Source organism: Schistocerca americana, chromosome 11, assembly GCF_021461395.2.
Source record: "Schistocerca americana isolate TAMUIC-IGC-003095 chromosome 11, iqSchAmer2.1, whole genome shotgun sequence".
NCBI classification, from domain to species: Eukaryota; Metazoa; Arthropoda; class Insecta; order Orthoptera; family Acrididae; genus Schistocerca; species Schistocerca americana.
The window spans coordinates 180,094,846-180,109,121 of NC_060129.1; the positions used below are offsets into that span (position 1 = coordinate 180,094,846).

The following is a 14,276-nucleotide window of genomic DNA, read 5'->3' on the forward strand; positions in this document are numbered from 1 at the left end:
ACAGCGCCACCAAGGAATTGCCAGCCACACGGCTGGACCGGCCATTGTGTGGCATCACGCGGTTGCTGAGCTAACATTCGGCACCACGTGGCTGCTGTCGGGCAGGGCTTTGATGAGTGTCCTGTGCGGCCGCCCCAACTCCGGACGTATAATATTTCCAGGGCGCCACAACTCGCCCGTCACCTCACAACCCTTATCTGCTTTTCCAAATTAATTACTGCTTTATATGTCAGAGTCATTTTCTAGTCATGTTAGGCCATACATTTCTTTTCTCTGCAATTCAATTCAGTACATTTTTGTCAGTTATGTGCTCTAACGAGGTAACCTCGAATGCTGTTGTGTAGTACCAAAGTTATAAATTTCTGTACTGTTTAGACTGCAGTATGCATTAGTGGTATAGGCTATTCCATTAGAAAATGCTACCGGGTATTAATAGAAAATACAGATTACTTTAATTAGGTGCATTTATTAATTTAGCACTGTGCAGTTTGGAAGATTATACCTCAGTCACAAAGCAAGTTCATGTCACTTAATAATGCATAAATGTATTGTATGTACAACGCTAGGGTAGCATGTGGTGATGTCTGGTAGCAGAATACGAAAAACAAAATACTATTTAGAGCAAAGCTCAAACTTTATGTGGATATTTCAGTTGCACAGGTCAACAGTGAGAGAGTGAGCTCTGTCATAATCAAATTGTGCTCTCTCTCCTCCTCCTCCTCCTCCTCCTCCTCCTCCCCCCCCCCCTCTTCTCTAACCAACACCCCCCCCCCCCGCCCACCATGTGTGTGTGTGTGTGTGTGTGTGTGTGTGTGTGTGTGTGTGTGTGTGTGTCTTCCACACGCATGTTCATATGTCCCAATTTCAATAATATTAAGTTTTTATTATAAAAGTAATAATAATAAAAAATGCTATCTAAAGGCTGCCACTGTTGGCAGCATTATTATTTTATATATTGTTTGCCCTTGTTAGCTCATAATAATTCTGACTGTACACAGTTTAGTTTGATACAAACACAACTGAAAAGACAGCTGTTAAAAAAAAAAAAAGTCATAGAAAGATGTTTGCATTTATTTTACTGCTCATCTAATCAATGAAAACCTCGAAATAACTTTGTTCTAAAGTAATTTTATGTCTTGCTCTGTCAGGCAGTGCCACAAATTAGTTGAGAGCAGTACGTACAGTTCATCGGCGCCTTATTAACTGCCATAAATTCTCCTGTTGATGGAAGTGTAGTCCTCCAAAGAGCATAGTGGAAAGTATAATAAATGTGACCAGTTAACAGTAATTTGTACTTTCAGTTGTTCCAAATGGTTGGTCCAGCCTGACCTAAAATGTCTGCATTTAAAGTCCAAGGTTAAATTAAATATAAATGGGATTTTATTTTTAAAAAGTGTTTATTGAAAAATAAAAGCAAATATAATTTATTTTTCTACAGATCTTCCTTCTTTAAAAATATATTTTCCCAGTAAGAAGAAAGGTTTGTTATCCTAACATCGTACAGTGAAACTAGTTGCATCATGAACCAGGTGCACATAAATCCTTCTTCACCCTTGTCATCTTCAGATGGTTGCCCTTCTACAGCATTTTTAAATAGCCCAAACAAATGAAAATTGCATGGCGATAGCTTCCAGACTGTCAAGAGAGAACAATTAACTTAAGTCCAGTGCTGCATTTCTTCAGGTTTTGAGATTGTTAAAGCTACAGTACGGGGCCTGGTATTGTCGTGGAACAGGATGGCTTCTCAAATTGGTTGGTTTTACATCGATATGCAGTTCTCTTCTCATTCAACAGTTCATAGTAATAAGCAGCATTGATTGTGCTAAATAACAGTGAGCAAAATGATCACCAATTGAAAGAACCTCACGATCTGACAGTCAAGTTTTGGCTTTCACCAAGGCAATCTGCCCTCTCCTCTGCAGTTCGATACTGGCTTGTTTCGGCTCAGGAGTATAGTGGTGGACTCACATTTTGTCACAGGTGGCAGTCCGACTCAAAAATGCCTCACCTTCTTTTACAAACCTCACTGTAAGCCTCTGACAGTACTCCAAACGTCTCGACCCACGCTACATGGAACTAATATCATTGAAAACTCCAGTAACTTATTCTGACACATTCTGCAATTTTTTGTATATTCACCTGTCACTCTCCTTCAGGAATGTCTCAAACTGTGTGAATATTTTCATTTGTATCACTGGGTCGAAGACGGTGATCGCGTTCCCAATTTTCCACTCGTTCTCGTCGTTACTCGAACTCTTTATGCCAGGCAAACACACTAGTCCTTGACAATGCTTTGTCCCTGAACTGTGCAGTCTATCTCTAAAAAATGTCTGTTGGTCGAACTCCTTCACAGGCAAGAAAATTTATAATTGCGTGTTGCGCGCTGGAAGGGTGCACCTGTTTCTCCAACATTGTGAGAGCTACTGACGAACTAATTGGAAGTGTGGAATGGGAATGGCCATAGCCAACTCTGCCCAGTCTTAAATGTGCCCCCCCCCCCCTCGCCGCCCCACCTCGTAAGTGTACTAGAAATGTGGGCCCAGTTCTACCAACTGTAAATAGTTAGGAACAAAAATCCCGTTTACATTTGATTTGCTCTCGTACATTGTGGGAGTTGGGTTTTTGGCGGAGCCAGAATGTGTGAAGACATTAGCGACGGCATTTCCTATTTTGCAGCAATACCAGCACCTGCCGCACCAGGTGGTGGCACCCTACAAACCGCAGGAGGACTCGGAGCCCGCGGGTCGGGCCCCGGGGCAGGACCAGTCGGACCGCGCTCCGCTGCTCAAGCCAGTCCCCCAGAAGATGGCAGGTATGTTTGCCCAGAGCTTGGGCCGGTCGACACCTGATTTAATGAGTGCAGCGCCTCGTTAAACTGGTTGACCGACCGTTTTACATTTGTCAAGTCGTAAGCTATGTATGAATTTTTGCTTTTAGAATCAATATGTGCTGTTAGATATGTGCTATCATGCAAATTTTAAAGATGTTTAAAATTACGTATTACCGCATTTACTCGAATCTAAGTCACACTCGAATCTAAGCCGCACCTGAAAAATGAGACTCGAAATCAAGGAAAAAAAAGTTCCCGAATCTAAGCCACACCTGAAATTTGAGACTCGAAATGCAAGGGGAGAGAAAAGTTTTAGACCGCACCTCCAAATTGAAACGAAGTTGGTCCATTGTAACATGAGACACAATTTAGGTCAAATGGATGAAGATACAGCTACAGTAGTTTGGTTCGAGTCGTAAGCTTAACAGTTAAGCTTTACCAAGTAGCCATTGCTATGTGTCAGGCACTCCATCCGTATTTATACGGGTACCCTTCCTTTTTCATGTGCTTCGTCTGGTTTGAATCGATTGCTTATTTTGCTTTGATCTGATAAGTGCCGTTCTCTATGTTATAGGTGTTTATGTCACTCTAAGCTGAAAATGCATTATTGTACTGTGTCGTGCATTGTTTGTCGCATTCTGATAATGAGTGTTTACGACCTGTCACCGCTCGCAGCATGGTTTGCTTTTGTGCGCACTAACGCTACTGCCGCTTACAATAAAAAAAAAAAAAAAAAGAGAGGAATTGTCTCGTAAGCGAAACAGTGGCAAGAGACTGCTATTTGTTGTTGCTTAGACTGCTGCTTTCTTTGATAATGATCAACAAGAACCAAATAATAGACTGCATATGATAAAAGATGTTCTGAACGAGAGTTTAGCGAAAATTTTTCTCCGTTTGAAAATCTTTGCAGATGCCTCTTTAGTACATTACATTCTGCACAGAAATTAGTCGTCTTAGATTTAAAAATCCAGTCAGTTGACATGCTTCATTTCTGACTCTATCACTATTCAGCAAAAGAATAATACCAATGTAAACATGACACGATATGTATATTCTTCCACATTTGCTGTTGTCTCATTCTAGTTTCGTAGTTTATTAGGCAGACGAGATTTAAATGAGATAGCAGCAAACACAAAAGAATTCATGGCATAATGTTTACATTCTTCTATCTTTTCTTTTACTGACACAAAGGTTTTGGCGCCAGTATTTTTGTGCTTGCAAAGCAAGCCTGTATAGCGCTACATATATTCGACGGCAGAAGTTGGTTGTGGCAGCACTTACCAACACTTTCCAGAACTTCCGCTTACTTTGCACTCGATTCTAAGCCACAGGCAGTTTTTTGTATTACAAAAAACCGGAAAAAAAAGTTCGGCTTAGATTTGAGTAAATACGGTATTTGTTTCTTGAAGTTTTCCAACTGAATAGAATATTTTGTCACATTTTGGGTGTGTACCCACTACCGCAGTATATCATCTTCCAATATTCCAGTTGTTAACCGTGTAGCCACAGTTACTGGAATATGCGATAGGGGTTACAGGGTGTGGGGGCAGGAGCAAATCACAGTGAGTGAAGCTCAGCTGTATTTGCCTGTGGTTATATCCCTCTTATAGCTGCGCCTCTGTCAAATCTGGCTGATAAGTGGTTGGCTAAAGGAGGCTGTTTTATTAGGTCTACAACTTTACTTCCACCATTTTGCAATAGATGGCAGTAGTGGTGCAAGTCATTCGGCGTAAGTGTCATACAGTAAGCTTAGGCATTTGAGAACGTAACACCATCAAAATATCAGTCAATTTTTGATTGCACCATAAAGTTATTCTCGACAGAATACGTCAACTTATGAGCCCAATTCCCGTCATCTGTGGGAGGTTTTAATTTTATGCTTTGATATGAAGAAATCTGCTGCTGAGGCTCATAAAAAGCTGGGTAATATCTACGATGAGATGCTTGTTAGTGACAGAACTTTGCAGAAAATGGTTTCCGTGCTTCGAGAATGGTGATTTTGACGTTGAAGGCCGGCACGGTTGTGAAAGAGAGAAAGCTTTCGATGGTACTGCAGCTGACGGGAACAACCACAGGAGATCATTATCGAAAGCAATTGACGTGTTTGAGCAGAGCATTGAAAGACAAACGGCCACACTTCAGTGGTAGACATGAAAAAATGATTTTGCAGCATGACAGTGCACAACCCCGTGTCGAAAATCCCGTCAAAACGTAATGGGAAACGTTGCAATGGGAAGTTCTACTCCACCCGCTGTATTCTCCAGATAGGCCTCCTTCTGACTGCCACCTTTCTCGATCTACGACACAGGATCTAGCTGACTAGCACATGCAGTCATATGAACAAGTGCAAAATTGGATCGATTCATGGCTTCCCCAACAGATGCCCAGTTTATACACTGCATGATTCATATGCTGCCCTAAAGCTAGGAGACAGCAGTGGCCAACGATGGCTAATACTTTGAATCGTAAATTTTTTGCAAGTTTTCCACAATAAAGACTTGAACTTAGAGAGAGAGAGAGAGAGAGAGAGAGAGAGAGAGAGAGAGAGAGAGAGGGAGAGAGAGAGAGAGAGGGGAAAAAAGGGGAGGGGGGAGGGGGGGGGCAGAAGCAAAATTGTGGACCTAGTAAATGATATGGTCCACACCAGGTTTTCTCTCCACATACTTTAATTCCTCTTTGATATCTGTTAACTTTATACAGGGTGTTACAAAAAGGTACGGCCAAACTTTCAGGAAACATTCCTCACACACAAATAAAGAAAAGATGTTATGTGGACATGTGTCCGGAAATGCTTACTTTCCACGTTAGAGCTCATTTTATTACTTCTCTTCAAATCACATTAATTAATGGAATGGAAACACACAGCAACAGAACGTACCAGCGTGACTTCAAACACTTTGTTACAGGAAATGTTCAAAATGTCCTCCGTTAGCGAGGATACGTGCATCCACCCTCCGTCGCACGGAATCCCTGATGCGCTGATGCAGCCCTGGAGAATGGCGTATTATATCACAGCCGTCCACAATACGAGCACGAAGAGTCTCTACATTTGGTACCGGGGTTGCGTAGACAAGAGCTTTCAAATGCTCCCATAAATGAAAGTCAAGAGGGTTGAGGTCAGGAGAGCGTGGAGGCCACGGAATTGGTCCGCCTGTACCAATCCAGCGGTCACCGAATCTGTTGCTGAGAAGCGTACGAACACTTCGACTGAAGCGTGCAGGAGCTCCATCGTGCATGAACGACATGTTGTGTCGTACTTGTAAAGGCACATGTTCTAGCAGCACAGTTAGAGTATCCCGTACGAAATCATGATAATGTGCTACATTGAGCATAGGTGGAAGAACATGGGGCCCAATCGAGACATCACCAACAATGCCTTCCCAAACGTTCACAGAAAATCTGTGTTGATGACGTGATCGCACAATTGCGTGCGGATTCTCGTCAGCCCACACATGCCGATTGTGAAAATTTACAATTTGATCACGTCGGAATGAAGCCTCATCCGTAAAGAGAACATTTGCACTGAAATGAGGATTGATACATTGTTGGATGAACCATTTGCAGAAGTGTACCCGTGGAGCCCAATCAGCTGCTGATAGTGCCTGCACACGCTGTACCCGGTACGGAAACAACTGGTTCTCCCGTAGCACTCTCCATACAGTGACGTGGCCAACGTTACCTTGTACAGCAGCAACTTCTCTGACGCTGACATTAGGGTTATCGTTAACTCCACGAAGAATTGCCTCTTCCATTGCAGGTGTCCTCATCGCTCTAGGTCTTGCCCAGTCGCAAGTCATAGGCTGGAACGTTCCATGCTCCCTAAGACACCGATCAATTGCTTCGAACGTCTTCCTGTCGGGTCACCTCCGTTCTGGAAATCTTCTCGATACAAACATAGCGCGCCACGGCTATTGCCCTGTGCTAATCCGTACATCAAATGGGCATCTGCCAACTCTGCATTTGTAATCACTGCACTGACTGTAAAACCACGTTCGTGGTGAACACTAACCTGTCGATGCTATGTACTGATGTGCTTGATGCTAGTACTGTAGAGCAATGAGTAACATGTCAACACAAGCACCGAAGTCAGCATTACCTTCCTTCAATTGGGCCAACTGGTGGTAAATCGAGGAAGTACAGTACATACTGATGATACTAAAATGAGCTCTAACATGGAAATTAAACATTTCTGGGCACATGTCCACATAACATCTTTTCTTTATTTGTGTGTGAGGAATGTTTCCTGAAAGTTTGGCCGTACCTTTTTGTAACACCCTGTATATCGTAAAGCCGCGTCAAAAATTGTCTGCCCAGGAATGTGCATACATAGAAGCTTGCTTGTTAAGAACGTTATGGCAGTTCTAAAACAGAATTCATACTAACGTCTTTTAGTTGAGTGTTTATCTTGGTGATTTACCTTTTCTCCCCAAGGATGTACAACGGTGTGGTTGTGGCTGCAGCGGCTATTCTCTCCACGTGTTAACTTCGTCTCCAAAAGTGTCCGTTTGAAAATGGAATTTCTCATTGAATCAGGAGAGGGAAATTGGGACATAGCTTAGTAATAGAATGGAAACTTGAGACTTCTGCATATTATAGCTTTTATTTAAGACAGCACATTACATATATCTATCACACTAGCTCAAAAGATCAACAGATACTAAGATCTATGGAAAAAAGACAAATGAGGTATGTAAAATAATTGCTACTTTTGTTCTTCAATTTTCTGTCAGTATAGATATAATCATACATCTCTACAATATCTTTGCCATATAGAGACAGCAGGAATATTTATTTATATGTGTAGGCCATTTAAAGACCTTACACAACTTACTTTTTATTATCAGATTGTGTCTGATATATTATACTCCATGCGCAGATAATTGGCTAGCCACATACCACACTCTGTTAAAGTCCTATAATGATCATTCTTCTAGTGCAGTAGCCTAACATTGAAGTGACCATAAGTTTCCACATATCAAGTAAATTGTTAATACATTTGCTAATTACATTGTCCTTCAGATATAACAGTCATATCGATACAAAGAAAACAGTTTGTACGATTTGGAAGTAATGCAGGTCACTGTCTGAGCCTATTGTCACCGTTCGCAGAATGCATTGTTGGAGATAAATGCATTTCATAAAGTTAGGTACCAGCTCACAGTCGACCATTACAATCTCAGACATGGATTTTCAGATAAAACTTGGCACCTTCCTGCTGCTTGTGATTTGTGCCAACTTGTCTGCAGTACATCAGGTCTTACTTGTAATATTTTTTACATTCACGATTAACTGAATAATGGAGAGAGGTTCTTCTGAGTGTGAACTTACAGATACAACAATAATTGCTATTGAATTCTTCTGTCTTATTTGCTAAAATATGTTATACTGTTTTAGTAACAATTTTTTTAACATAAAGTCTTAATTACTCTGAAACTAAATGAGGGCCGACATATTTCCATCCTTAGCTGTGGGGATACATCACTTATTTATATCTATTTTTGATCTACTTCATCTGAAGATTAGTAATTGGGTATATCTTTACATACGGAGATAATAGTATGAAAAGGATGTATTGCTACTCACCATATAGCAGAGATGTTGAGTTGCAGATAGGCACAACTAAAGACTGTCAAACAAGTAAGCTTTCGCAAACACAGGCTAATTAACCAGATGTTTCATTTAGTTGTATGGCTAGGGCCCCCCCTCAGGCAGGCTGTTCGCCGGGTGCCGGTCTTTCAATTTCATGCCACTTCGGCGTCCTGCAGTCGATGAGGATGATAGGATGATGGTGAGGACAGCACAACACCCAGTCTCTGGGCGGAGAAAATTCCCTGACCCAGCCGGGAATCGAACCCTGGCGCAGAGGATTGACAATCCATCACGCTGACCATTCAGCTACTGAGGGCGGACAATTAACCAGATGAATGTGAAGAATAATAATGTTGAGTTCTGTAAGCTGTGGGTTAATGAGATACTTGGTAAAGTACACTTTGTTATCTAAATAACACTATTGAAAATATTTGCAAAAAATAAATAAATAAAATAAAAATAATAATAAATAATAAAAATAATAATAAATAATAAAAATAATAATAATAAATAAAATAATAATAATAATAAATAAAATGCAGATAAATGCAGACTTTGCAAACAACAAATAGAAACAGTAGATCACATCACAAGCGGATGTACAGTACTAGCAAATACAGAATACCCCAGAAGACATGACAATGTAGCAAAAATAATACAACAGCTTGCCTTACAATATAAACTTATAAAACAACACGTTCCCACATACAAGTATGCACCACAAAATGTACTGGAGAATGATGAATACAAATTATACTGGAACAGAACCATTATAACAGATAAAACAACACCACATAACAAACCTGACATCATACTCACCAATAAAAAGAAGAAATTAACACAACTAATCGAAATATCCATACCCAATACAACAAATATACAAAAGAAAACAGGAGAAAAAATTGAAAAATACATCCAACTGGCTGAGGAAGTCAAGGATATGTGGCATCAGGATAAAGTTGACATTATACCGATTATACTATCAACAACAGGAGTCATACCACACAATATCCACCAGTACACCAACGCAATACAGCTACATCCAAACTTATATATACAACTACAGAAATCCGTAATTATTGATACATGTTCAATCACCCGAAAGTTCCTAAATGCAGTATAACATATACCGTACAGTTAAAAGGAAGTCACGCTTGATCAAGGTCCGCGTCACTTTCCATTTTTAACCAGACCTAAGGTCTGAGAAAGGAAAGAAGATAATAATAAAATAATAATAATAATAATAATAATAATAATAATAATTCCCATGGAGGCCCGGGAAAAGAATAGGCCTCCGGTATGTTCTGCCAGTTGTAAAAGGCGACAAAAAGAAGAAACCACTAATAGGGCTAACCCCCATTTTAGTGTGATTAGTTGGTTCAGGACAGAACTAATGAAGCCTCGGACAAGCGCCGTCATGGTCGGGGACGACGCTTGAACCCTATGCCCGCCCACAATGGTAACGACACTGCTAGCCAACTGGAAAATGATTTAAATCCAAATAGAGGTGTTTTGCAGGATATGCTTCCTGCAACCACTCTAGAAGGAAAACAAAGACAGAGGATGAGATGGTCAGATGAAGTTAATCGACACCTCATGTTCTGTTATTACCAAGCAACAAACCTAGGAACCAACACAACTGGATACAGATCACAAGTATACACAACATTTACTACCAGATACCCAGAATTAAAATTTTTAACAGAACAACGATTAGCTGATCAGATCCGTGTCATAATCAAAAATAATAGGATACCCCAGTCAGAATTAGAAAACATCAAACAACAAGTACAACGAATACTGGAACAAAATAATGTGCAATCAGAAGAAGAAGAAAATACAGTAATGGACTCAAACGTCGCAGAGCAAACAAACAAAGGACAACATGCATCAATTAAGCAATGAGAGGAAAACGAAATCTTAAGACAGCCACCAGAACAAGCACAAATAGAACACAAAGTGACACACATGTTAGATATAGAAGAAAAATTTCAGTTGACATATATTGAATACAAAGGCACAAATACAGACATTAGACCATTCTTGCATAGACCACCAAATAACCCACAAGTCAAAACAACAATAGAAACTATCAACACAATCATACACATCAAAATAAATGAAAACACAACTATGGAAGAGTTACAACTACTGGTTTATATAGGAGCACTCACTACACTAAATATACACACTAGGCAGAGATCAGAACCAACCAACACACAGAAGAAACCCACAAAACCAGCATGGCAACACAGGCTACAGATCAGAATAGAAAAACTGAGAAAAGAAATGTCAGAAAAAAAATGAAAAAGGTTAGGTAAAATCTCACAACAAGAAGCGATAGAGCAATTAGATGAAAAGAAGCAGAAATTACAAGCATTGGCCAAACAACTTAGAAGATACAAAAAAAGTGAAAATAGAAGGAAACAAAACCAAACATTCAACACAAACCAAAAGAAATTTTACCAGACAATAGATAACACACACATTAAAATAGACAATCCACCAAACAAAACAGACATGGAACACTTCTGGAGCAACATATGGTCAAACCCGGTACAACATAACAGGCAAGCACGGTGGATACAAGCAGAAACAGACACATACAAGATGATACCACAAATGCCTGAAGTGATAATTTTGCAACATGAAGTCACCCGAGCAATTAATTCTACTCACAATTGGAAAGCCCCTGGAAAAGATAAAATAGCAATTTTCTGGCTAAAGATGTTCACCTCAACACACTCACATCTCACTAAATTATTTAACAGTTACATTGCCGACCCATACACATTCCCTGATACACTTACACATGGAATAACTTATCCGAAACCTAAAGATCAAGCAGACACAGCAAACCCAGCTAAATATCGCCCCATAACATGCCTACCAACAATATACAAAATATTAACTTCAGTCATTACACAGAAATTAATAACACATACAACACAGAACAAAATTATAAATGAAGAACAAAAAGGCTGTTGCAAAGGAGCACGAGGATGTAAAGAGCAACTGATGATAGATGCAAAGGTGACATATCAAGCTAAAACTAAACAAAGGTCACTACACTATGCATACATGGATTACCAAAAAGCTTTTGATAGTGTACCCCACTCATGGTTACTACAAATATTGGAAATATACAAAGTAGATCCTAAATTGATACAGTTCCTAAACATAGTAATGAAAAATTGCAAAACCACACTTAATATACAAACAAATTCAAATAACATCACATCACAGCCAATACAGATTAAGCGTGGAATATACCAAGGAGACTCATTAAGTCCTTTCTGGTTCTGCCTTGCTCTGAACCCACTATCCAACATGCTAAATAATACAAATTATGGATACAATATTACTGGAACATACCAACACAAAATCACACATTTGCTATACATGGATGATCTAAAACTACTGGCAGCAACAAATCAACAACTTAGCCAATTACTAAAGATAACAGAAGTATTCAGCAATGATATAAATATGGCTTTTGGAACAGACAAATGTAAGAAAAATAGCATTGTCAAGGGAAAACACACTAAACAAGAAGATTACATATTGGATAACCACAGCGACTGCATAGAAGCGATGGAAAAAACAGATGCCTATAAATATCTAGGATACAGACAAAAAATAGGAATAGATAATACAAATATTAAAGAAGAACTAAAAGAAAAATATAGACAAAGACTAACAAAAATACTGAAAACAGAATTGACAGCAAGAAACTAGACAAAAGCTATAAATACTTATGCTATACCAATATTGACCTACTCATTTGGACTAGTGAAATGGAGTAACACAGACCTAGAAGCACTCAACACACTTACACGATCACAGTGCCACAAATATAGAATACATCACATACATTCAGCAACAGAAAGATTCACATAAAGCAGAATGGAAGGAGGGAGGGGATTTATCGACATAAAAAACCGACATTATGGACAGGTAGACAATTTAAGAAAATTCTTTCTAGAACAAGCAGAAACTAGCAAAATACACAAAGCAATCACTCATATAAATACATCGGCTACACCACTGCAATTTCATAACCACTTCTACAACCCTCTAGATCACATAACATCAACAGATACGAAGAAAGTAAATTGGAAAAAGAAAACACTACATGGCAAGCACCCGTATCATCTAACACAGCCACACATCGATCAAAATGCATCCAACACATGGCTAAGAAAAGGCAATATATACAGTGAGATGGAAGGATTCATGATTGCAATACAGGATCAAACAATAAACACCAGATATTACAGCAAGCATATTATTAAAGATCCCAATACCACATCAGATAAATGTAGACTTTGCAAACAACAAATAGAAACAGTAGATCACATCACAAGTGGATGTACAATACTAGCAAATACAGAATACCCCAGAAGACATGACAATGTAGCAAAAATAATACATGAACAGCTTGTCTTACAACATAAACTTATGAAACAACACGTTCCCACATACAAGTATGCACCACAAAATGTACTGGAGAATGATGAATACAAATTATACTGGAACAGAACCATTATAACAGATAAAACAACAACACATAAGAAACCTGTGATCATACTCACCAATAAAAAGAAGAAATTAACACAACTAATCGAAATATCCATACCCAATACAACAAATACACAAAAGAAAACAGGAGAAAAAATTGAAAAATACATCCAACTGGCTGAGGAAGTCAAGGACATGTGGCATCAGGATAAAGCTGACATTATACCAATTATACTATCCACTACAGGAGTCATACCACACAATATCCACCAGTACATCAACGCAATACAGCTACATCCAAACTTATATATACTACTACAGAAATCCGTAATTATTGATACGTGTTCAATCACCCGAAAGTTCCTATATGCAATATAACATATACCGTACAGTTAAAAGGAAGTCACACTTGATCAAGGTCCGCGTCACTTTCCATTTTTAACCAGACCTAAGGTCTGAGAAAGGAAGGAAGATGATAATAATAATAATAAATAAATAAAATAATAAAAAACAAAAATAGAAGCACTGGTGCTGCTGCTCGCAGCGTAGTTTCAGGTCTCTGAGACTGCAGAAGTGTGTGTGTGTGTGTGTGTGTGTGTGTGTGTGTGTGTGTGTACTGCTGACAAAGGCCTTAATGGCCGGAAGCTATGATTGTGTGAATCTTTTTATTGTGCCTATCGCGGCTCAGTATCTCTGCTATATGGTGAGTAGCAACTTTCCATCTCTCGTATTGTATGAACTACTCCAAATGGTTTCCAAGATAGAACATATTTAATGTACATTGTTGTTTATTTTCTGTATTATTCAGTACATTGCCATTGTTTACAGTGAACCACAGTAGTGTAGAGGAAATTTGAGAAAACTGTCTGAAGTTGCTTGGCAAAAACTACCCGAGCTGCAGTGCATGAGATTTTGAAAATTCCAGCCCAAACTATTGGTCATAGAGAAAAAACGAATGCAACCTTTTTTTTTTTTTTTTTTTTTTTTTTTTTTTTTTTTTTTTTTTTTTTTTTTTAGAACATTTAATGTAGTTTAATTTTTTACTGTAGCATGTTTTTGTAGAAGCTGTGTTTCTCAAGTTATTCAAGAGAAACTTACAAAACTGACACTAAGGTTGTTCTCTCTCAAAAACCATCAGAGTAGGACATATCTCCACATAAAGTTTTCTGTTCAAAATCACCAATGCTATCACCCCTCAAAGTGTGTCTCTTTCCTCCTGACTCTCCCTGTATGTCTCTGATGTCCAGACTTGATGTAGGCCGTAGTTATGATCCTAATAATGAGAGAAAACTTCAGGCACAAAAATGAAGTTATTGTAAAGAAGTAGAAGAGATTT

General features: G+C 39.0%; 1 protein-coding gene across 1 annotated transcript in view; it reads left to right on the forward strand.

The window, feature by feature from the left end:
* LOC124553500 (activated Cdc42 kinase-like) overlaps positions 1 to 14,276 on the forward strand; it is a 315,929-nt gene that overhangs the window by 216,510 nt on the left and 85,143 nt on the right. The window contains exon 12 of the mRNA XM_047127354.1: positions 2,677 to 2,812. Coding sequence (XP_046983310.1) covers positions 2,677 to 2,812 — 136 coding nt within the window. The remainder of the gene's footprint in view (positions 1 to 2,676; positions 2,813 to 14,276) is intronic.